Raw genomic sequence first — 25,549 nt, 5'->3', positions numbered from 1 at the left:
TGCCTAGTCAGAATTTTAAAGATCACCTGCCAACCTTTGGGTAGACGATTTGTCAGTCACATGAGATACGCACTGACAAAGAACCCAATAAATGGACATGTGATTCTCTGACTTATAAAAAAAGACAGTAAAAAGTGTGAGTCCTGATGGTTTGTATCCAGTGACAGGAACATTTTGACCAGAAGAAACATTCTCTGACACACGCTGCATCACAGATCAAAGGTAAACCACTTAAGATATATGCGATTGTTTTTATTCATTGAGCTCAATCTTTTTTTTATCTTGGTGTTATTTTAGCTGATTCTTCATAAGAATACAATTCAAAATGTATCTATGATTGATGTCTTTATAATCTCATCTATCATAATTAAAAGTTGTGCCTGTTTTACGTTTTATACTTAAAGTATAACATCAGGTTTATTTTTTTCCAAGTTATCACTTGCAACATGGGAAAATGTCTTTTGACGTCTTTTTAAATCTGCAATAAATAACTTAAAAACTTAGTTCATAAGTTATCTATAACATTTGATGCATTGCTGTTTGCTGTCTCTTGAGGTGTACAGAAGTTACAGGGCCCAAAAAATAAAAGCATAACTTAAGACTGACAAATCTTGTAGTTGTACTTTTTCAGTCTGTGGATGCGGTTCAGACAGCTATAAATTTGGTCACTAACTATGGCATACATGCATTATTTATAGTGAAGACGGGTGTAAATTACAAAGATGAACAGCTGGCAAAGTAAATGAAACACTTTGAAAGGTGCAGCAGTGTGAATACAGAAAATAAACTGAAGAAAATCTGGACAAAAATAAACTTATCATTGTCTCTTAAAACAGTGATGAGTACAGATAATAATAAAGCAGATGACGTGATTAAAAATTCAGGGTATCATCTGTTGTGCAGGATGCTTTCCGTGGCCCTCCTCTGTGCACTGGTGACAGTCTCTGTCACACAAGCTCGTCCTCACCACCCCATGCTCTCCCCAGAGATGGTAGACCACATCAACAAGGCCAACACCACCTGGACTGTGAGCCTCATCTTCACTCATCATCTGTGTTCTCAGTTTATTTTGTTGGTAAAGCCAAAAGACTGTTGTGTATAGTAACTCGTCTTTTTGCTGCAGGCTGGGTTGAACTTCCAGAACGCTGATGTCAGCTTTGTGAAGGGCCTGTATGGAACAATACTGAATGGACCCAAGCGGCCACAGGTGTAAGTTTAAACAGTGTTTGGCATGGAGTTATGTGTGTGCAGTCTCTCACATGCACAAACCAGGTGACAGTCAGCAGCTCCATTTTATAGCAGCACTAGAGAATGACTTTCAGAATGGCCAGGTATAAAAAAAGTAATGCTGGAAATAAACTCTAACGACATCAGAGCTGTTAGGAATGTAATGAGTTATCTATCCACCTTTTTTCTATCTCAGAAAAGAAGTAGGTTGTTTTAATAAGACACTATATTGCTCTTAATATTCATTTTAAACCAAAACAAAGCTCTCAGTGCACCGCTTCCCCTCCTCCCCCAACCTTCCCTCAGTGTTCCGATAAAGTGCTGTGGTTTGTTGGACTGATCTCCATTCTGATATGCAGCCCACAGTTGATTGGTTATTATTTCTTTCAAGTATTTTACACCAAACAAAGTATTTTATTCGGTTTGGAAAATCCGTTGGTTGTTCTGGAATTGTACTCTTGTGACAAAATTCAGCCATTGTGTGTAAAGAAATCAGCATCCTTGAATGAATGGGGCTGTCTCATTTACGCCATGTGGTGGCATAGCTAGGGCTTGAACAGAGATGAGGTCATGTTAAAAAAAAAAAAAAAAAAGGTATTGTCCTTGAATTGGAAGAAATCATTTTTTACTTCTTTTTTAATTATTGTTTTTAGATGTTCAAAGGGATGGATATGGTTTTTAAATGAACCCGATAGGCTGCCAATTGAATATATCTGTTTTACATCACCTGCAGTGCTCAGTGAACTTCTTCTCTTGTTCAGGTTTCACAATATTGACGGCATACGGCTTCCAGACAGCTTCGACGCACGCAAGCAGTGGCCCAAATGCCCCACAATCCAACAGATCAGAGACCAGGGAAGCTGTGGGTCCTGCTGGGTAAGACAGGCCACTGAACAATACAAATAAGAGAAGATCATGAAAGCCTCAAGGGTTAGAGTTATGGGGAAACAAAAATCACTTCCTTTTTACATCATGAGGTTTCCTGTTTTTGAATTCCCGACAGGCCTTCGGTGCAGTTGAGGCGATATCGGACAGGATTTGTATCCACAGCAGTGCTGAGATCTCTGTGGAGATCTCTGCTGAAGATCTGCTGTCCTGCTGTGACTCATGCGGCATGGGGTGAACACTTGTGTGAAAACTAAGATCATTTCAGGTCTTTTAAAAGGAGAAAGTAAATAACCCTTTATGTATGCCTATAAATGCAGCTGCTTTGGTGGTTATCCCTCTGCTGCTTGGGACTACTGGGCAAAGAACGGACTTGTGACAGGAGGCCTGTATGCTTCCAAAGTCGGTAAGAATGAAATGGGTTATCGCGGCTTCTTAGAAAATATTATACTTGTAATAAATGTCTGGACTAATGATCTTGCTGTATTTTCCAGGCTGCAGACCCTACACTATCCCTTCCTGTGAGCATCATGTTAATGGGACCCGTCCTCCGTGTCAGGGTGAGCAGGACACTCCCAAGTGTGTGGAGCAGTGCATCGATGGATACTCGCCATCCTATCCCAAGGACAAACACTTTGGTAAAAACATCTTCCCCTACAGTGGCCTTCTCTGACAGGCGGTGATTTGTGTATCTTTTAGTGTAACTGTTGTCTTCTCCTCCTTCTACAGGCAAACGTACGTACAGCATCCCATCTGATCAGACACAGATCATGACCGAGCTGTACAAGTTCGGCCCTGTGGAGGCGGCTTTCTCTGTGTATGCAGACTTCCTGCTGTACAAGACGGGTGAGACCGGGTTGCCATGTGTTGTAACTCTGAATCTGTACACAGAAACACACATATCCTTCCTCATTGTTGAACACAATGTGCCTCTTTTACAGGTGTGTACCAGCATTTGACAGGAGAAATGCTGGGCGGTCACGCCATCAAGATCCTCGGCTGGGGAGTGGAAAACGGGACCCCGTACTGGCTGGCGGCAAACTCCTGGAACAGTGACTGGGGAGATAAAGGTACAAACCCCCCCCCCCCAAAAAAAAAAAACAGAGTCTGACACTGTTTATTATTTCAAGTAGCTTAAAAACCAGAATGTCACCTGATCTGGCCACGTGATGCACTTCAGTCATGTTTTTGTGTTTTTCTATTTTCAGGTTATTTCAAGATCAAACGTGGAAATGATGAGTGTGGCATCGAGTCTGAAATGGTTGCAGGAATGCCACAAGTCTAGAAGAAGAAAAAAACGAGTCCTTGCTGCAATGTCACCTTCAAGTAATGTCAACCAAGAAAGACTTACATAAAAGACCCCATCTTGTCGGAAAAACTTGAGTTTTGCATTCAAAGGCAAATATTGAGTGATCTCATGTAATCAACAGGAATCAATATGCACAACACGGTGAAACAAGAACGTCTGTGTTTTTATTCTCTGTTATAAATAAATCATTATTTTGATCTCCAGTCTCATTTTTTTTTACTGTAAATAAAAGTATTGCTTTACATTTTGTAGATAACAGGACTTTACTCAATATTTTTTATAAGGTATGATGAGACTGGGAACTTTCAGTAACAATGCCGCTAATAATGTGTTTATGTATCAATTCATTAGCATAACACAGGAAAGGGTTGAAAAAAATGTGGATGGAAAATCACATTTAGGAGTCCATGCATTCATCTAAGGTCAAGGACACTGAAGAAGAAGAAGAAGAAGATAAAGATTCCTGTGCAATAATAATGTGTTAAATAAACTCGAAGGGGCAAAAAATAGTTCACTTCTACTATTTTGCTTCATGGATGCTGATAGTCAGGTCAAATGTGATAACACAGCACATCTATTTTAGAATTGTCTAAGGAGAATTTTTTTTTTTTTTTTTACCAAATAACTATTATATCAATAGGCCTATGTGGTAAAAAGACCGAGTATTAAGACCATACCTTGTCAATATGCGGTAGAGGGCGGTGATTCTGCACGCTTTGATTCCAACGAGCCAGCATTAAATAGAGAAGAAGAAGAAGAAGACAAACAGCGCATGCGTGCTAGTTACTTTCTATGTTGCATAATATTCCAGTAGGACGTACCTTTTCAAACATACGATCATCATCTGACAACCAGGAAGCACAGCCTCCTAAAGATAACACCCGAGGCAAAGCCCTGCGACTGGTTCACCGGCTTTTCTTTTTTTTTCTTTATCTCCATCGCCAGACCCGATGGGAGGTGTTGAAGTAGAGGAGTCCCAGTAAAACATCTCTTAGCTGTTGGTGATGAAGGCAGGTTGTCGGACAAATGTACTAACATCTCTCTGTAAGGTGTCTGTCCCGTTGTGTCGGGGAACGAGTCATTTTCTTCACCGCCAGTGACCAGGTTTCTTCTCTTGTTGTAGCCGCATAGATAATAGCAATGTTTTTAGCACACTTTGAGCTATGGGACACATACTGGGAGTGTGTTTCCAGACATTACGCGTTGTTCATCTGCTCCCTGACGGCCGCACTGTATCTGTGGGGCCGCAAGCGTCAGGTCAGTCACTGCGGTCAAGGCCAGCTGTAATAATAACACCTGCACTCTAATCGCTTTTGTTTGACAGCTTTTTTCTTTTCTTTTTTTTTTTTTAAATGTTACTTTTCATAGATTTCTGTTTTGTTGTTTTGTTTTATTACGCCCTAATCTCATCTCGTCTTTTTTTATTTACTTTTTTTATTTTTTATTTTTTTTTACATAGGCTATCTTTTTCTAATCCGCATTATATTATTTAATTGTTTTATTTAGGGTTTTTTTTCCCCCTCCGATCTCGGCTTTTTGTCTGTTGAAGTGATTTTCTCTCACTTTTCTTTGTATTTATTCTATCTCTCTATTCTGTTTTTTTTTTCCCATTACTTTCAAATATATTTATTTTGGACAGCACAAAGCTGATTGACTGCCTTTTCTTAAAATAGGCCCATGTAATATGCATGGTTTGTTTGTCCAAAGTTAGCCTGACCTTGCACTTGAATCTGAGTGCACTTCGATGCTGACTAAAGGTTATTTCACCTCCATGAAGAATTGATATGAACAATTCATTAATGGTCTACAACTCATAGTATGATACACTAAAAAAAATCTGTGGGAAATTTTATAATAAATAACAAAACTAATTACAAAAAAAATGTCTTCTGCAAGTTTCTGAAGAGCCTTCAATAGCCCCACCACCACTACACACACACACACACAACATATGTTTAATCTAGAGATAATGGAACCTGCAAATGTCTGACAGATATCATGATGACTTCATGTTTGTTTGCTAATAAATTATTGGTAAACTTAATGTGTATTTTTTTGTATATATAACAGCCTAGATGTCATTTGCCTGTGAAGTGCAACAACAAAAACAGTATGGTACATAATTGTTCTTTGTGCTTCAATACAACATTGTTCTTTTGGCCAAACCACATGAACACAAACACACAAACCCAGCTCTATAATTCAGTAAATGTCTGCTCCTCTTCTTCACCCAGCTGGCTTTGCATGAATTCTTTTGTCTTTAACACGAGTTATCTTCAATGCTTCATAAACTTTTCACTTCTATTTTCCTCTCAGACACCAGTACTGGTTTCTGGCAAGGCCTTTAGTGCGTTCCTCCATAAGCACTGTCCTGTGGTGGCTGAGCGCTTCAGTCCTACTCCGTGGTGCTGGGGGGGCCGGCTTCAAACTCTGGTCTGTGCCCTCCTCAAGTCCAGACCCCGTGTCACTTATCGCAAGTAGGATAAACTCTTAATCGTAAAACTATAGACCTGTGCATATGAATTTATGTGCTTTTTTATTTATTTGTAATCCACTGTTTTTTTTCACAGTGAGCTGATCCGTACCATTGATGGGGGTCAAATCTCTCTGGATTGGGTTGACAATAAGGCTAATGCCACCTACCCAGAATCCTCCACCCGCCCCACTGTGCTGATCCTCCCAGGCCTGACAGGGAACAGCCAACAGTCCTATGTGCTCCATGCCATCAGACAGGCCACCCTGCGGGGCTACAGGTCAGTTTCTCCTCAGCCGTCTCACAAGTGAAATGTAAACAGCCTAAATATTTTCATCCAGTAATTTAAATAACTTCTGTTGAAGGAAAAACATGAAAGTTTGAGTTGAAATAAGCAGGAAACAAATATGACATGACTTTAAATTCTCTGAGTGGTGGCAGTAGCTCAATCTGTAGGGACTTGGGCTGGGAACAAGAGGGTTCAAGTCCCGATGCGGACCAAGTCTGGAAATTGATCTGGTAGCTTACGAGGGGCCAGTTCACTTCCTGAGCACTGCCGAGGTACCCCTGAGCAAGGCACCGAACACAGTGTGTATAGCATGTTCAGTGTAAACATTGAATGATTTCGCCTTTAGCTTGTTTGTGTTCATATTTCAACTCTGCCTGCTCTCATTGTTTAAACCTCAAAATTGTTTTTATGCTCCTGTTTCTAATTTGTAGCACTTTGAGACTTGCTTCAAATGTAGAGCACGTTTTAAATCAAATGTATTGGTGTTATTATTGCTTTATTGTATTTCTCTTAGATGTGTGGTCTTCAACAACCGAGGTGTTGGAGGAGAAGAGCTATTGGTAAGCAAAGATGAACATGTGCATTATTGTCATTTTAAATGTCATTTCTGAGACATTTGTGTAGAGCTCCCCTAGGCTGCTTGTTTGCTGCACAGTTGTTTAACCTGTAAATGTAGAAAGCTTGATAGACTTTATTAATTTGGATGTTATGTTATTGAATTTGTTCAGCTTTAAGTTAAATCAAGAATAACGCGACTCAGTTCTGCAGTGCTAACACAAACGCTTCTCTTTTGTCCCTCTGCTCGCTTCAGACGCCCATCACCTACTGCGCAGCCAATACTTCCGATCTTGAGCGTGTAGTGCAGCATGTCAAAGGACTTTTCCCACATGCCCCTGTGCTTGGTGCTGGTGTGTCTTTGGGAGGGTGAGCTGATGGATGGTTCTGGGACTTCTTTCTTCCTGAAGTTTTCTTAGTTACTCTTATGAAAAGCTCATTTGATTGTCAGATGTATCTTGAACTTGTATCCTTTTCTCCGTATTTTTTTGTAGTTGCTACCTTTTCGTCAAATGAATGTTTGCTTTCCCTGACCGTCTCTCTCCTTTCACCCCGTGCAGCATGTTATTGTTAAACTACCTCAGCCGTAAGCGCACAGAGTCAGGGATGGTGGCGGGTTTAACCATCTCTGTCCCCTGGGATGCACAAAAGTCCTCTGACTCAATGGAAGAACCACTCAACTGGCTGCTCTTTAACAAATACCTCACCAACGGCCTGTGTCGAGCTGTCACCAGGTTAGAGAAGTTGTAGCTTCATAAAGTCCTGAAATGTAGACGTAGTGTAACAATTCAAGGAAGTTGAAAACAAACCCATTCTGATTCTCTCAGGCACAAGAAGATACTGGAGAAAGTGGTGGATTTAGACCATGTCTTGAAGGTATCCCTCATCATAATATTCACTTCACTCATAGTTTTTTTTTCATTTATTTCCCATTATGTGTGGTTGGCACCTCTCTATTTGCATTTCTTTTCATCCCTCTGTTGTAGGCAAGGACGATCCGAGAGTTCGACGAACGCTTCACCTCTCTGCTATTCGGTTATAAATCTTGCACAGAATATTATCAAGATGCCAGCCCTGACAAAAAACTCCCAAATACAGCAGTACCCATCTTGTGTCTCAACGCTGCTGATGACCCTTTCTCTCCCCAACATGGTGAGTATACATCAGCCGGATAAAGAAGTCGTGCTTATAGGTCAGACAGTTTTTGATCTTTTTTATCAGATGACTCTAATATCTAGAAATATGTTAAATAAATACTTAACTTTACTTAACTTTTTATTTGTAAAGGGACCATGTACAATATTAATCATAAATGTTGCCTTCTGTTGCATTGTACCAGAGTTAGCCTTGGGCTAATTTACATCTGCAGTCCCTTGGCAGGTCACAATTGAAACATCGCATAGTAATACAAAATGGAAAAAAAAGATTTGATTGGGCACCAGACTGCCTCAGATTGTATTTTGATGGATGTGAAATCCAATGCGGGGTCATTCTTACCTGAGAATGTATCATATGTGACTGGATTTAAATTTCACATATTTCAGGCAGACTCCCCTTGAAATCCTCCTTATCTGGTTGTTCACACATGCAACTTACATCGGGGGAGTATCTCTATCATACTAAGGGGGAGGGGGGGGGGGGGTTCTCCTGTGGCAGGATGTGACATTAAAACAATGGAAGTGATTAAAGAAGCAACGGATTCCACGATACAACACTATAATGAGAATATTTTTTATATCAGTGCTATGTGTAGTTCAACAGAATCACAATATCAACAAAAGAGTGGAGAACTGAAAACATAATGCAGCAGTTTAATTGCATCTATGTTCGTGTGCTGACCTCTCACTCGCTTGAGGTGATTTCTCCTGATTATACCCTGCTGTGTTCTCACATCAGCTCACTCGGGACTTCATGTGGAAAAAAACACTCAGTGGCTGGCGGGAGATCTGATTAAGTCAGAGTAAAAGATTCGGCTCACCCTGGAAACTTCAGGAGCTTTTCAGGATATTTGTGCAAGTGTGAACATGCATTAAGACTCCTGTTTTCCTATCCACAGCCTTCCCCCTTACCATCGTCCAGAACCTGCCAAATGTCGCTCTGTTGCTGACTGCCCACGGCGGACACATCGCCTTCCTGCAGGGTCTGTTTCCCCGCGGTGAGAGCTATATGGAGCGTGTGTTTGGTCAGTTTGTCCAAGCTGTGTTTGAGCACCCGCGGGACATCACCAAAGCCTGTGGCATTAAGGAAGAAAAGCTTAGCTGATCATCTTTCAGTCTGTCCCTCTGTATGTACCCTGAACCTGAGTGAAATATGAGAATGACTGCTTCATAGCAGGAGGTGCAACAGAGAATATAAAGTCACTGGCATCAGTGGCAAATGCAGTGAAATGCATCATAATAACATGCGTTGCTTAGCTTTGTATGCTGTCATCTTAAAGAAAACCTTGCACAAAGAATGACCAACTGTATTGTACAATCATACAATCGCACTGCAGCTAAGCTGATCTACCTCCTCACCCTCTCAGGTTGTCTGTAATTAGCAATCAAAGAAGCTTTTCAAATAGTCAAGAACTAATTGATATCATGCTGCTAATTGATATGTGAAGGCTCAATATTGTGTCTGCAGAAAAAGAACAAATACACTAGCTTTTGTATTAATTGTGAATAGAAAGTAAAGTGCTTAACGTGATATTGTTCCTCCCACATGCCGTCCTAACTTCACAGAACGCACATTTGAAAATGGGTGCTTGGACTTACAAACTATTTAAGAATGATAGACATGAACTGATTGTGAACATTTATTGTTTGTTTCACCTCATTTGCTACTTTTGTTTCGCAAGACTTGTTCTCATTGACGTGTGTAACTTGCCTTAAAGGATTATATTCACTCTGGTTGAAGCCTTGCATGCACACTTTACATACAATACTCTGTGTAATCCTGCAAACATTAGAGTTCTTAGAGCTGTCGATCATAAAATGGAAACACCCACACAGCAGTGATATGTATGAAAAAAAGAGTTGTGGATTTGTAAGATATTTTTATTTAAATGTCAAATCAGCAAAATGTAAAACTATTGTACGCTTGTAATTGCTTTTGAAGTGTAATGGCTACAATGTAAATAATGTAAAACTACAGAAGAGTAATGAGAACATTGGAGCTGACTTCAGTCACAGTTCAGCGTGCGACTTGGAGTACTTTTCTACTTCCTGTCAATCATTTCAAATAGAAAGTGGTTATAAAGTTGAGTGTGCTTTCATATGCCTTCAGTTTGACATTCATGCACATTTATATCTGATGCCACTTTGAGTTCACATGATGATTTTTTGATGTTTTGGGGCATTTGAATTTGAGCATGATATTAGGACTTTGTAAGAAGAATGTGAGCGTGAAGTGATGATCTTTAAAATCTGTTGATATTAAGCTAAAAACTTAAATGTATGTGTTTGTAAATCACCAGAATGCACTAGTCTATTTTTAAACAAGGTATCTTGTTTTATGATTGTGTGTGTTTCCAGAAGCATTGTTTGTTGTGATTTTTAAGTTTAAGCTGTGACTATAGACATGATGTGATATTAGGAAAAGTATTTCGTATTGCTGCCTTATTGAGTTAAATTATTCTTAGGCTGTTTGCAGTTGTTCACTTGCCTCTAAATTATTGTTTTATGAACAAATGTTTCTTTATGTTTTAGTTTTACCTTTGTGTCAGCTGTAACCACCATCATAGTGTTTTTACAATATCAGTTACATTTTTAAAAGACTTCAAGGATTTATGAACTATGTATTAAAGTTTTTCCTCATTGAATGACACATGAAATAAAGAATGACGTGAACAATACAAACTTTGTCAGGTGGTCGATTTTTACATCTTCATTTAATCAAATTGATTTCTGCAAACAGGAAGTCATTATCATCACTGGTTGTAGTCAATAGCAACACAAGCCTGAGCTTGTTTGGGTTATTTCCTATTACAATGTTGTTGTTTTTTTCCAAATGGAAAATGGTCATAATACATTCGCAGCCTATCATCAAGTTCCCCTCAGTTTCACAGCTGAAATCTAAGTTGTTTAATCTCTGAGCCGTGGGGTCATTCATGTCGTTGATTAACCAGACAGTATCAATAATTAACCATGAACAATAAAGGCCCACGCCCTCTGTCACAATGCTAACCCTTCAGCCTCATTCAGATTCATTTAATGACACTGCAGCATGGAAAACATACAGTACAGTGGCATGTGGAAACACAGAAAGTCAGTACCATGGCCACTTGGGCACTCCTGCAGATATAATTTACAAATTGTTGCCCTCAGCTTTGACTATTTTATTCAACTTCACCTGTCAGTTATGTGAGTGTAAGTCAACGAGGAAAGATGATCACACGACAAAAAATATTGCCCAAGAGTCAAAAAGTCACAAAAAAAGGTTGTAGACAGTTCATTATTCTGCGCTGCTACAATGTTGTAGCCTACAGTTGTTTTTCAGGTTGCAAGTCGTATAACATCAGGAAACTGACAAACTGTTTCATCAGTTATTAAGAATCTATAAAGTTAAGGGGAAGTCAAATCTTGAGGGACATAAGGCCATATTTCAAGTTAAAACTACATTTAAAAAAAACCTTTTTCTACAGTTAGACAACAGCTAACCTGAGCGATCGACCACTTCATGCTAACATTAACGTTAGCTAATTAACCACGCCATTGGAACGTAGAATTTATACAACAATAATGATAGATAGCTATAGTTGTTAGCTAGGAGGTTACAGTTAAGCTACTTTTAAAACATGTTTGCTAAGTAGAAGTTGAACGCTAATGTAAACTGTAAGCAGATGGTAGCTAAGGGTTTATGATAAGTAAGTTTCCTTGAAATGTTACAAGATGTCCATTCCCATTTTTTTCAGTTTAGTTATCATGAAGCAGTGAAATGATACAAACGTGTCAGAAAACTACATTTTTTAAACTTTCAGCTATATAGGGCTGGGAAAATAATCGAGTTTCAGTTTCAATGATGTTTTGGCTTTCCACAATTCAACAAGACAATTGAGATTAACGATTACTGTGCCGAAATGTAATGCTTGATCATAGGTCTTTTCATGTGTGGTAAGTGTTTGTTGTTATAATTTGGCCAAAATAGGCCTTCATCACTGCCTCAAAAACACAGCCACCATAGTTTATTTTTTGTGTTTATGTGATCCAGATGTTGTGAAATCAACGAATAAGCATGTTTAATAATCGTGATCTCAATATAAAACAAAATAATCATGATTAGGAATTTTGCAATGATCGAGCAGTCCTTTCAATCCAGGGTGCTGTGCAACATTTGTACAGCATTTAAGCTTCCCGGTTTAGACATGATATGAGAATAAAATGTGTTGCCTAGTGAACATTGTCAACATAAGAAAGCACATAAAGGCATATAAAAAAATTATCTCTGTGGCTTGCGTGATTCTCAGACTACCTTAATGGCCTTTCCCTTTCTTCTCATCTTCTACAATGACCTTCACACACTTTATGACTCCACAGGTATCCATCTTCTACATCAACTGGAAATAATAAATCACACCAGCTATGTTTAAAAGTAAAAACCAATATAACATTTTTTGAGAATAACCAATAAAAAGCAATTCATCAAACATAAAAAAATCTGGCTCAGCAAAGATTTTACACTCCAAATTTCTGTCCGGTCCATCCTCCTCCTCCTCTTGCCTGTATTCCTCTACCTGGTGTGATGGGAGGGGCCTCAGGTTATAGTTAATGATTCAACACCAGGGCTGCTGAGACTGACAGATAGAGAAAAAGAGAGGAAAGATTGAGAGTGAGAGATAGCCAGCGGTAAGTAAAAAAAGTAAAATCCAAGGAGCAGACATGGCAGTGTAAGCAGAGAAAGTGTGCAGCGAAAGAAGAAGTAATGCCTGCATGCTTGTATCTGGTCAGGTGTGTCCTTTCTGTAGACAGTCTTGGGGTCTGGCAGAAATACAGCAAATACTTCTCTACAACTGAGAGTGGATCTTGTTGGCAGTCCAGGGTGATTTTTTGGCCCTTATGATCCATGCTGCCTTTATAGGCTGAACGGACTGTCACCCTTTCTTGTGATCAACACACAGCCTGCAGGTGAGTGTGACTTATCATACATATTACATGTCGTGTGTTTGAGAGTTGGATTTCATGTAAAAAGGCTTTAAGAGAGCTGTGTTGTTAAGTCTGTGCTCAAGATCAATAATTCATCACAAGGCTTCAAGTGTTTAAATGACAGGTTCTTAGTTTAACAAGCTTGTAAACAGTGAACCACACCTTTACTGTACTTGCTATAAAAAGGTAAAAATGTTTAAATGTTATACTGTGCATGTGCTAGAATACCTAAATATCAGGGGAAAAAGGCCTCCTTAATTCACCACCAGTCTAGACACATGTTCCCTTTAGGTTTCTATTACAAAGCATCTTTTGGGAATTCAGCTGTAGTTACACTTGGTCATGAATAAGTAATGACTGAGGTGGTATGGAGTGTGCAGTTTGCCGCTTGTATCAGTATAATGGGTATCAGTCCAGCATCATGTTCATGCTGTGCAGCTAAAAGCCAACAGAACACCTCCCACACTTTTAAGTTGCCTTTGCTTATTTACCATAACACTCTCCCAGATCGTTCGCTCAAGTTATTAAAGTTATTTGGTTCCAAGCATCACTGTGAAATCAGTATGTCTCACGTTTTAATTTGAAATGTACTTGAAATATCTTTTGTAGACATTGGAGTAGCACATCCAACCAGTAGTGTGCGGTTACTTATTGGGTCACTGCTTTAATCCCAGCCCGCTTCCACAGGGCTGAAAGCACATCACTGGATTTATTGGATTACTTTATTAAATGTTGACCATCAGGCACTAAAAGTTATCATCATAATCAGCCCTTCCTGTCTTACTTTATTGCTGGAAATGTACAGGGTTACAGAGTGTACAGGTTGTGTTTGCACAGATGACAGGTTAAGAAAACACCCTGAGACGGTTTTGACTTCTTAGTGTGGCTCAACAATTTTGTTTTTGTCATTTTGCTCCCATTAATGTACTCACCATGAAGTTGTGTCTTTGCAACACATGTGTATTGACTCCTGGCACAGCAGGTGCACTGCTATCACATTGTGTCCTCCTTTGATAGTGAATCATTAGCGTTATTAAGGGGACCATAAAAGCAGTAAATCTCAGTGGCCCGATTTTCTTATCAAATTCCTTCTTAGTATAATCTTCTCTCCAATGGTAGAGAAACAGCTCACTTCAATAATGGACCAATTTTTGGTTGGTCAGTGACTTTATGATTCACTTTACCGTCATGTCTAATCTCACAAGTGTCCAATGTTCAGGGTGAGGCCGCCATGATTGAGGTCACGTGATGACTGATCACAGGCAAACAGCTCGTCCAACTCAGGATTTACTGGAGTGGATTTATGTGTGTTTATGTGTGTGTGTGTTCAGGATATTGTAACCAGTGTCTTTGTATTTGTATTGATTGTAATGTTTGACCTGTCAATAGAGCCATGAATGGCTTTCCATCAACAGCTTAATGAAAGGGCTAGGAGGCCTGCACATTTCCTGGAATTCTGTCAATAGATGTTAGATACAGTGTATGGCAAACCTAGCATGTGCCAATAAGTTAGCTTGCATACACATTTGTCATACATTTTGTCTAAATATGCAAGCACATGAGCTCACATCCAGCAATAAGAGAGCAAAAAGAAGGTTTTTGTACCATTTGGATAGGTTGTGTACCGTTACAGGGAAAAGGAGCAGCAGGGAATCTTTAGCAGAGGCTTGCAGGGTGTGACAGACTTCTGAAGCACCCTGTTGACTGTCCATCATTAGTCTGCATAATTCAGTAGAGCCCTTGCTGTCAGTATGCAATGCAGAGTAGTTCATTGCCACTGAAAAAGGCATAGATTCATACAGTTGAAATACGACATCTGGGGCTATATGCTAAGTCTCCATACATATCAGCTTGTTAGCTGTTGTATTTCATGGCTGAGTTCAGCTGCAGCATTTCAACCATTCCTACCTGTCCATCATTGACTGTGCTGCAGGCAATTTGTTGATTTTTCCATTATGTGGATAGTTTTTTTAAGATTGTTTTAACTCACTTTAGTCATGGAGAAGCAACTGGAGGAGCTGAAGCAGCAGCTGGAAAAGCAATGTCTCATCAACCAGGAGCTGCAGAGACAAAACAAAGACCTGGGTAAGTGCAACCATAACGATGAAAAATGAACAAAGCAACACATCAGACCACACCCGACATCAGGTGTGGTCAAGCTGGGTTGTAACCTACAGCCAACTGTGATATTGCAATGTGAAACGATACATTATCCTTAAAGGAATAATGGATAATTTAAGTTTAATTAAATTTAAGTGTAAGCATTACCACTATGTTACATATTTGTTGCTGTGCACGAAGAGCATAAAGGCAACACTAACTTTTAGAGTAAACAAGATGCATTCAGACTCTGCACCATTTGCACACATTCGACCTCTGTATTATTTGTGCTAATTTCCCCTGCAGATGTTAGCTTTTGGATGCTAGCTGTCGATGCACAGACCAGAGTGTGCTTGTGTGTTTCTATTCTGCTAAGGCTTGCATCCAGAGAAATTAAAGTGTAACCTTTTATAGCATGAACACTACAAATCTACGATTACAATGCAAATGTTAAACTCACATATATCTCAAGACCATAAAATGTTAAATATCTATGTTCGGAAAATGAATATGGGCCAATGCATCAATAGTTCTTAAACATTAATATCAATAATTGTCTCTCAGTATAGTTAGTGCTATTAGAAAAACATTTTTTAAGTCTAATGTTTGACATGTAGAGGTCATGTAACAGCACAGTAGCTAAATATTTCTTATTTTGTATTTTTCATTTTCATCACAGAACAACGACTACAGGAGAAAGAAAAACTTTTGCAGGATCTGCACAGTCAGTACGATGATCTTGGTAAGAATCTAACATGCCCCTAACCCTAACCCATATGGTCAAGGTGACCTTTGATTTAACATTCAGGTGTAACTTGGCAGCCATTAACAGCGGTTAAACCTCCATTTGTCTTCTGTCCGTTTCAGAGTTTCCTGCTCGGCGCAGTAATGAGATTGAACCGGAGGTCAGGAAGAGCCGTGCGGCTGTCATCGCCCATGAACCGATTCCTGAGACCCTGGAAATTACACGCACTAGGGTGAAGAAAACTGACAGGTTGGTAATCAGTACTGCAGTGCTGCTGATGAGGGCACATTATCATTAAAGTAAGAGTGTGCAGGGTTTTTACTTTGACACAGTGGCACATCTCATTACGTTTACCGCAAGTGTCAGCCACTGGTTACATATATAATGCGTTTGCATAGCTCTTTAACTTTCAATGCTCTAGAGAAAGATGACTTCTTTCCATCCTTTTCACCAGTGAGACAAATCTGATCATCAAATCCATCCAGAAGAATGACTTCCTGAGCCGACTCGATGATGAGCAAACAGCCATGATGGTGGACCTCTTAGTGGTATCTGACTTGAAACCTGGGGAGGATGTCATCAAAGAGGGTTCTGAAGGGGACAGCATGTACATAGTAGCAGGTGGGAACATACCTGAGTGTGTGTGGATGTTTGTTTTATATATCAATTGAAATTTTACTATTTTTCTTCATCCATCTAATTTCCCTTCCTTCCATCTTCCAGCTGGTGAGCTCCGAGTCACACAGGCAGGTCGGGACCTCCGCACTTTAACCACTGGTGACGTGTTCGGGGAGTTGGCCATCCTGTATAACTGCAAACGGACAGCAACTGTCAGAGGTCAGCCCTTGTGATGTTAGCTCTTTGAAGGACATGCACACATAATTATGAGACGCAATGGGATTGTTTTTCTTTCAATAAAGAAAGCTGTGTGGTAAGGCCTTCTAACCTGGTCGTCAAAAGAAGGTCTGGGGAAGTTATGAAGACAAAAAAATTCAGTCTGCCATAAAGAAGTTCTGGTAAACTGAGAGAAGAGTCAGGAGGGGAAAGCAGTTCTTCAATGCCACATGGATGCCCAGGTTGGAGAGTGAGGGGAAGTAAAGGTGTTCAAGTGCCTTTGGGCTTTGCTGAAAGCTGAGGGAACAATGAGTTGTAAGGTTCACAGATGGGTTGATGCAGCATCAGGGAATTGTATCAAACCCTTGTAGTGAAGAGGGAGCTGACCCAGGAGGCAAAGAATTGAATTAACTTGTCTACCAATATAGGTCAATATAATGACAGAAAGAATGAGATCCAGGGTAAAAGTGACCAAACTGATTTCACTCTGCAGGGAGACACTTCTCATCCGCTGTTCCTTCTCGTAGAAAAAAAGCCAGTTGAATTGTAACAGGTACCTGATTAGGATGCATATGGGTACCTCTCATAGGAGCTTTTCGGCTGGCTTCTCCTGTCAAACATTGGATGATGACACCCCTTGGTTGACCCAGAGTTTTGGCCATGGATGGCCTGCCCCGAGAATCCCTCAGGGGAAGCTGGAATGACTTAGACCCATATAGGCAGAAGATAATGGATGGATGGATGGATGGCTGGATATGAATTATATCACAAATGTATGTGTATGTATATTTTGATTTAGTTTCCATCAGCTAAACTTGTGTGGTATTTTGTAATGATAGTAAAGTTGATGAGAGACTTCTAAGTCTTATTTCTTGTTGCAGCGAAGACAACAGTGCGCCTGTGGTGCATGGAGCGACAGACCTACAGGACGATCATAACCAACAAGTCCAAGAAGAAAAGAGAGCAGCTGATGGGCTTCTTGAAAACGTGAGTTTGAAGAATGTGCAGATATCAAGATTTTAACCTGCTGTCATCTCTGCAGTATTTGTCATTGCTAATGGAAATGTTAGCAGTCAGACTTGTTCGTTTTCCTCGTGATACTACAATGACAGCAAAGACGTTTTTTTTTACGACTCAATGGATTGTGTAACAACTGTAAGTTTGCTGTCCCAGGTCTCATACTTTGAAGGACCTGAATGATGTCCAGTTGTCCAAAATCCTTGACTCAATGGAAGAGGTTTGTGCCTAGATGTCTCATATCTTTGAGTTTTACAAGCGACTGTTGTCATGCAAAACTTTGCAAGATGAAAGGTCTTTTTCTTGTTTTCCTCAGGTCAAGTACCAGGACAAAGATGTTATAGTTCGAGAAGGAGCAGAGGGAAACACTTTCTACATCATTCTCAAAGGAGAGGTAATGCCATAAGACATTGTGTGCACAAATTAATACTTAATGTTTGACATGTACTGCTGCAGCCAGGGCATATGCTGTCGCTATAGTTCTCTGTATTCTCTATATTATCCTCTCTAAATTATGTGTGTTTCTTCCTCAGGTCCTGGTGACCAAGAACGTTAATGGTCATCAGAAGCAGATTCGGCGGATGGGAAAAGGGGAACATTTTGGGGAACAGGCCCTTATACGGTAACCATGGCAACACATGCCTGAGGGCATTTGTTACAGCCTTGTTCAGCATTCACAGCTCTGTGTACCTTCCTCTGCTGCTGTCGTGCCTGATATTTGGGCTCTGCAACCTGCGGTTGATCTTTTTAATTTGACCAGGCATTTACGATTACTTCTTTACTTACTAAGAAATCTAGAATTGGTCACATTGGGGGTGTTATTAAGGTAGAGGACCGAGATTCTAATATTGATATTTTTTCGGAGAAACAAAATGAGAAACCGAAAGGCTTATGGTTTGGCAGAGTCCATGGGGAAGACAAACATCCAAAAGAAAAATGATGAAAACACAGGGAGACTAAAGAGGAAGTCACAAGCTTCTTAGCTAAATTAAAAATCTACGGTCATCAGTTTATAGTCTCTGCCTTTTCTAGTGCAAAAAGATCAATGTATCCATAAATATGCAAAATTTCTCAATGTGCTCATAAGCAAATAAAACAACATTTAAGATGTATTTGATTGCAGTTGCTAATGCCATTTTTTTTACACCTAAAAGTTTCATAATCCTTGCTGAGTTGTCGACAAATTTAAAAGTACCATAATTAAATACTTTTTTCCTGACTGGTCAACATGTGCAATGTTTCCTCATCTTCCAGGGAAGTCTTGAGAACTGCTACCTGCACTGCTGACGGCCCTGTGACCTGCTTCTCCATTGACAAGGAGTGAGTCTAATTCAACATTCAATTCTGAGTGTAAACAGAGGTCATGCTCGGTTCAGTCGTGCCCTGCAGTGACGGCTGTTTCTCCTGAAGAGAAAGATCCTGGAAGAAGTTCATCCAGCCTATAAGTCCTCTGTTACTGTTTTCTTGTTCTCATCGTTTTCACTGTTTGTTGTGTACTTTCACACACTTCTCAGTTTGACTAACAATGAATTTCATTAGGGTCTTTGAGGAGACAATTCCTGTAGAGCACCTGGAGCTGTTTGACGAGTATGTACTGTTGAAATCTTATTTACGTAAATATCTTGTCCTCTGTTTTGATTAAAAAAAAAAGTGAAATATGTTCCGGTTTTATTTCTGCTCAAATTCTGACTCTTACTTGGTTTTTACTCCCAGCTCAAAAGTGCTGCAGGAAGCAAAAGCAACAGAAAAGTCCAGGTAAGTGACTCTGGGAGACTTGGTGAATACAGGCTGATGAAGACGTAACACAGAACTATAAATCAGACAAATTACTCCCAAGAAATGAAATACTTTTACGTAAACATTTCCCTGCTGTCTGTGTCTCCCCTGCAGTCACATCTCTGCTCTGAGGTTTAAGGATTTGGTTCCTGTGTTGTATCAGGAGGGTCGCTTTCATGGAGATCCTGTCACGCTTGGAGTTGGGGGGTTCGGTCGTGTTGAGCTGGTGAGTTTGTTTCTCTGATTTGATAATGGCATTTAACCAAGATAATTGTTGTTTCTTTGAGTTGGGAGACATTTTTAAAACATTTGGTTGAGCCTTGAATATTTAACATTTGTCTTGTGAGAGAATCCCAAAGAGGGAGAACAAGTGCTATTGAAGACTGAGGAAACAGAGGACAATTACTGGACTGAGAACAGAGGATTTATTCAATATGTCAATGCAAAAATGAAAGCAAGAACCTTCAAAGTTTTAGTTTCTAGATCCCAGAAAAATGACTATGCTTCCAATAAAGTTGAAAGTTTGTTCATACTGAAAGTACCCCAGAATAGGTAATCATAGATTCATGATGACAATTGTTTTGTTTTGTTGACCTTTTTAAGATGACCACAGTGAATCATGGGACATATTACGCCATGAAAAAAGTCAGCAAGAAGCACATTGTTGCCAAGAGACAGGAGGAGCACATGCTGTTTGAGAAGAAGATCCTTAAAGCCATCCAGTGTGACTTCATTGTCAGGTAAACCGAAACATACGATCCTAAGTATCCTTAATGAGAACTTGGGAGGCTTAGCTGGTCTTTAATTTAACTTTCTTTCCATTCTCCCTCTTTTTAGGCTTCATGCAGCTTTTAAAGACAACCGATACATTTACATGGTCATGGAGTTCTGTGTTGGAGGAGAGATCTGGACCAAACTCAAAGAAGTGTGAGAAAACACAGACAAAAGTTACAATGTTATCCACTTATTCATGTAGAATATGGATTAGAAAACATGGTCTGTATGTGTTAGTGTAAATGAATGATTTAGCTTGATTGTAGATTTGAGCTTTATTGTAGGAATGCTGAAAAATCAGTAGAGTTTTTCTTGGTAGGAAACTTAATTCATTGCAACTGTTACATCTTTAGAATTTTTTATTTTTTAAAAACTTGTATTTACACTCAAGTTGCATTATTGCAGTTTAAAGGGACAGTAGGGAAGTAAAGCATGTGTTTACTTTGATTTTCAGTGGGCGTTTCCAGGAGCCCGTCGCTATGTTCTGCACTGCCTGTGTGGTGGAGGCCTATGCCTATCTCCACAAGAAGAACATCATGTACAGAGACCTGAAGCCTGAGAACCTGATGCTGGACGTTAAGGGCTACGTCAAACTGGTGAGTTGCTGTCTGTGCAAGTGTGTCCAGTTTCATGAGTCTCTGTCTTGGGGGTTTTAAAAGAGAAGAGGCTGTCTTGCAAATAATGCGCGTCACTCTGCTTATGTGTCATTGTGCAGGTGGACTTTGGCTTTGCAAAGGAGATGGTGCGTGGTGAGAAGACATACTCATTTGTTGGTACTCCTGAGTACATGGCCCCAGAGATCATCAAGAACCAAGGACATGACTTTGCAGTTGACTTTTGGTCCCTCGGCATCCTGATCTACGAGCTGTTGGCGGGAAGGTAACACTAATAAGAACACTGATTCTCATACACCTGCACTTATTTGGGAAAAAAAGAATTGGTGCTGTCTAGTATTAACAAACCAAAAGCAAAAACATCTTTCATTTAAAAATGAAGCAAAGAAGAACTTTCATGTCAAAAGAATGTACAAATAATTGTGTAGTGAGAAAAATGATTGTTGGTGAATAAAGTCTCAGTGTGAACCAGCAGATGGCAGCAGAGAAATATGACTGATATCTGCAGAATCCTGTGACTGCGCTCATAGTTTTAGATAACCCAACAGCACCTGACTGTCAGACCACAAAATGTTTGAAAAAAAAAATCTTTTTTTTTTTTTTTATCTGGTCAGCCCTCCATTTTCAAGTTCTGAGCCTCAGAAGATTTATGCCAAGATTTTGGATGGAGTGATCAAGTATCCATCTTTCTTGAGTGAGGCAGCCAAGTCTATTATCAACAAACTGTCCAGGTGAGACCAACAAACTGATAGCATTACGATTAAAATTTCAAATTGCCATAAATCTTTCAATTGAATATAAATAAAGTAAAATAAGTTGCCCAAATTGAATTATAAGGTTCATACAGTTACTCATAATGTAGAGCATTAATTAACAATATCAGCAAATAGAGAAAATGTTTCTTTTTTAATGAAAATCCATTGTAAAGCAGAATCCAATTGAAAATAGATCTCAGCGTCATTTTTCTGAATGACATCCTGTGTTTTTGTTTGCAGACCCCGACCTGGCCAGAGGTTAGGAAACACCAAGAACGGGATCAAAGATGTCCGACATCACAGGTTGCCATAACTAGGCTACATGTTATATATCTGATTGCTGATTAGTAAAATCTGTGTGCCAGAAGTATTCACCTGCTGATCTCTTTTATCCTCTTAATCAAAGTTATTTATCAGTCTCAGTTTGTCTCTCCCTCATCTCATCCCTCCAGGTGGTTCAGCAACATGAACTGGCACAAGCTGCGAATGGGTCAGCTTGATGCCCCCACTGTCCGGCTCATACGCAAGGTGAGCCAAAACAAAAATAGAATCTGTTTGCCTACTTTTTTGTGAAAATTGGCAAACACCTCTTGTGTGGTGGCACACTTAGGAACACAGCTTGTTCATTTTCACAGAGTGAAATATAAAACATATTGATTTATCATTGGATTTTATTTAATTTGAAGTGACACTTAAAATCTTCGCTAATGTCTTAAACACGACTTTGTGAGGGTATCAAGTGGTTTTATTGAATTTTGAATAAGGCTTGACAAGGCAAGGTTGCCCTATTTCTATTGCACATTTCAAACACTTTAACAGGTCGAGTAAAATCAAAATTGAAATATAAAGATAGAATAATATGAAATTGCAAAAATAAGAAAATATGAAAAAAATGGCTAAAATATTCCTACAGATTTACAGATTGCACAGCACGAGAGGCAAAATGTATGACACACATTTCATATACACACCCATTCAGACATGTGCACACACACAGTGCTGCTCCGCTTTGCCTGCTCGACACACTTCACTGTGTGTTTCCCTTCTCTGATACCATCTCCGATGGCGGATCAGGGTCAGAACGACGTGAACTCTGTGCGTTTCACATAGTGGGCGAGACAGGAGTGTGAGTATTTGCCTTTTAACTGGCAGTGTGTAAGAGCCTTTAGTGGCTCAAGAGTGGAGCCCTGTGGGACTCCATATGTTATTGTCATTCACACAGGTTTATGGTAACAGAGGAAACAACATAGTCTCTGCCTTTGAAAAATAATCTGAACCAACAAAGGACATGACAGAGAGTCACACACACACTGCTCAAGCATGGGGAAAAGAACTCAAGGGTGAACACTATTACAGATCAAGCATTACCAACATTTGTCTTTTTACACCAACTCAGTGTTAAAAGAAAGTTTGTTTTGACAAAGTTTATTGATCACCTTTATTAGTGCTGTCTGCCGTGGTATTTTCTGTTGCAAGATTGAAATCTGTCCTAAAGGCCTTTGCATTAATAAAGCTTACACTTTGACACAAAGATAAATGGAACAAACTTTTGGCAGAATTTTCAAATAAATTGAATAAAACACCATCACTCACTGTAACAAGCTGAACAAGTTTTCAACACATTTAAGACTTCAAGAAAAAATTCAGTACAAAGAGGAAACAAGCTGAAGGCTACAGCTACTGTTAATAAGTCATGCTTTGGTAGGACTGCATATTATTTTATTAAATATATCCACTATTAACTATTGCTTTCTTCTCCTCCTTAAGGGCCCCTGCTATATCAATTTTGACCGTTTTGCTCTTGATCAGACAAAGGCAGAGGAAGAGTTCTCTGGTTGGGACCGTGACTTCTGATATCTGTGACGTGAAAAGATCAAAGGCCACAAAAGTTACCTACATCAACTAAATATGGAGCCAAACAGCGTGACCTCTATTTAAGCCAAAACATGGTCATCACCATCACATATGGTAGTACAAGTTGCTTCATATATGATATAAAAAAGTCACAACCCCATTTTATACTAATTGGGATGTTAAATTAAATAGGAACTACAGGGAATCAACACTTCCAAATTATTTATTCAAGCCTATCTGTGCTACCATCTAGGTGGCGAGGAGCTGAAAGCACAAGGAGGTGTTGATACAAGATGTTCGATACATTCTGTTGGCTAATTCATTGCAGGGAGGTCTGGTGCCTGATGAAAAAGTGTCGATGACATCACACAGATAACACTCTTCAATGATTTGAATAAAACAACACTCTTAGTGTCCGCTGACTAAGAAAAAAAAAGGCTTGAGTCATATTTTGTTTGTTTGAAGGGCTAACTCATACAAATCCTGGCGTTAAATTGAAACTAATACTATATCTGTATTGTATTTCAATGTTTATTTTAGATATGTCTGTTTTAAAGATAAAGCATGCTTACCTGCTTAAAGCCAAGCTGTAAAATGTTTAAATATTGCTAAGCTTTCCTTTTTTTTAAACTCTAAACTTTCCTTTTCTTATGAAGTTTATCTTTATTTGTTTGGATAATCTGCTCGTTTTTTTTTGTAGCAAATCATTTTCAGGCTTCTTGATTATAATTTTAAAAAGATCATTGTATCCTGATTAATTTGTTTTAATAACTCAAGTGTATGAAATAAAATTTCTATTTTAATTGAAGATGTTTCTGTTTTCTTCACCATTCTACTGTAATTTAATCCCAAGTGTGAAATGATGCACATTTATTCTGCTTCTGTGGCAAAATAACCCATAAAAAGGTAAGCAGTAGTATTTTGTCTTCAAATAGGAGATAGCAAGAATTCATGAGGGGAAATAATGTGCTTATAAAGATGTTATCGTAGAGGGGAAAAAAAGCCTGCGACTGAGTGCAGAATTTACATTTAATCTGATGTACTCGACAATGGTTGCAACTGATTGTTTGGCTCTCGAGGGGCTCTGCTTCCGCCGTGGCAGCAGGTTTTTTTGTTGTTTTTTTTAACACAGGAGGAATAATTCCTTTCATTTCTTCCTGTTGCTGTGACTCGCCTTCTGAGACTTTTTTTTCCACATCAGAAAAAAAAAAACCTGATATGAAAGCCACCATTTCTTCCAAAAGGGGGGAAATATACACAACCAGATGTTTCCCTCCTGTGAAAAAAAACACCTTGAAGTCTAGAATTTGATGCACTGACAGCTTTGACAGCAGAGGCCCAGCGGATGTACAGAGCAGTACAGGGTGATCTCTCCACAGCAGTGAACTGTGGTTTCCTACTGCACTGCATGAATGAAATGATCATCATTGACGTGCAGAAAAGTCATTTGATGTACCTGCAGTGCGCATGACAAAAAAAACTCAACAGGATTACAGAATAAAGCGTTTTGTTATCCTATAATTTTGCTGCGGACAACAAACCCCATAAAACACAAAACACTCAAACATTGTGTTAACCCTTTTCTAATACCTCCACACTTCCTCAAGCCTCCACCCTGTTCGCTTCTGAAAATGACCTACTTCTAAAAAGCAAGCCAAAATGATACTGATTCATTTTCATCATTAAAACATTTCCTACAACATCCTGGCACTGCAGTTATTTGTAAATGTTACCTACAAAGCATTAACAGTATATTTGTTGGGGACTATTTTCAGCTGTGGATTCATATAAATATGTTTTTCGTGAGTTTGCATTAACGAGATGTTTTTGGAATTATTCTCTAATTTCATTAAGATCTTTTGGATTTGTTGAAAAAAAAGAAACACATTTGCCTCTTATGCGTTGCTAAATTCAATTAAACAATTGCAATGTTCCAAATGAATGTCAACAGAAAAAAAAAACACTTAAAACACAGTGTAAAAAAACCAAATACATTAATGCATAGGTCAATTTCTTGTAGTTCACCTTGAATCAATACTTTTCCCTCACGCCGATAAACTTAATTACTAGTCAGGGCTCTGCAGAATTATATTGCCCTGGGGCTCGCCTCTCAGGCTCATAAGATAAGGATCGGCTGCCTCCGCTGCATACACTATTCAAGGCCAGGAAAATGCTGTTACTGATTGATTTAGATAACTTCAATACATATATGTTGTGCTT

The 25,549-nt window shown here is 39.3% G+C and overlaps 1 protein-coding gene across 1 annotated transcript; it reads left to right on the top strand.

Moving 5' to 3' along the window:
* The first annotated feature begins 47 nt into the window (after positions 1–47).
* On the top strand, positions 48–24,137 carry prkg3 (protein kinase cGMP-dependent 3). Its single transcript, XM_065964118.1, is given in 41 exon segments — positions 48–222; positions 904–1,027; positions 1,124–1,209; positions 1,989–2,103; positions 2,231–2,346; positions 2,433–2,518; positions 2,607–2,750; positions 2,842–2,958; positions 3,054–3,182; positions 3,321–3,395; positions 4,583–4,671; positions 5,738–5,898; positions 5,992–6,174; positions 6,698–6,743; positions 6,995–7,107; positions 7,299–7,472; positions 7,566–7,614; positions 7,725–7,890; positions 8,795–8,997; positions 12,764–12,842; positions 14,856–14,945; positions 15,640–15,711; positions 15,793–15,958; positions 16,160–16,326; positions 16,429–16,542; positions 17,421–17,526; positions 17,713–17,776; positions 17,873–17,950; positions 18,090–18,178; positions 18,811–18,876; positions 19,096–19,143; positions 19,270–19,311; positions 19,447–19,558; positions 19,936–20,072; positions 20,170–20,259; positions 20,561–20,702; positions 20,822–20,985; positions 21,335–21,451; positions 21,716–21,778; positions 21,928–22,003; positions 23,243–24,137. Coding segments are annotated over 40 exon segments (4,344 nt in total). The 5' UTR covers positions 48–222; position 904; the 3' UTR covers positions 23,330–24,137.
* Positions 24,138–25,549: the final 1,412 nt, after the last annotated feature.

Source organism: Labrus bergylta, chromosome 15 (assembly GCF_963930695.1).
Source record: "Labrus bergylta chromosome 15, fLabBer1.1, whole genome shotgun sequence".
In the NCBI taxonomy this organism is placed as follows: Eukaryota; Metazoa; Chordata; class Actinopteri; order Labriformes; family Labridae; genus Labrus; species Labrus bergylta.
The sequence above is the reverse complement of the archived record's forward strand: the minus strand, read 5'-3'. Positions and strand labels throughout refer to the sequence as shown.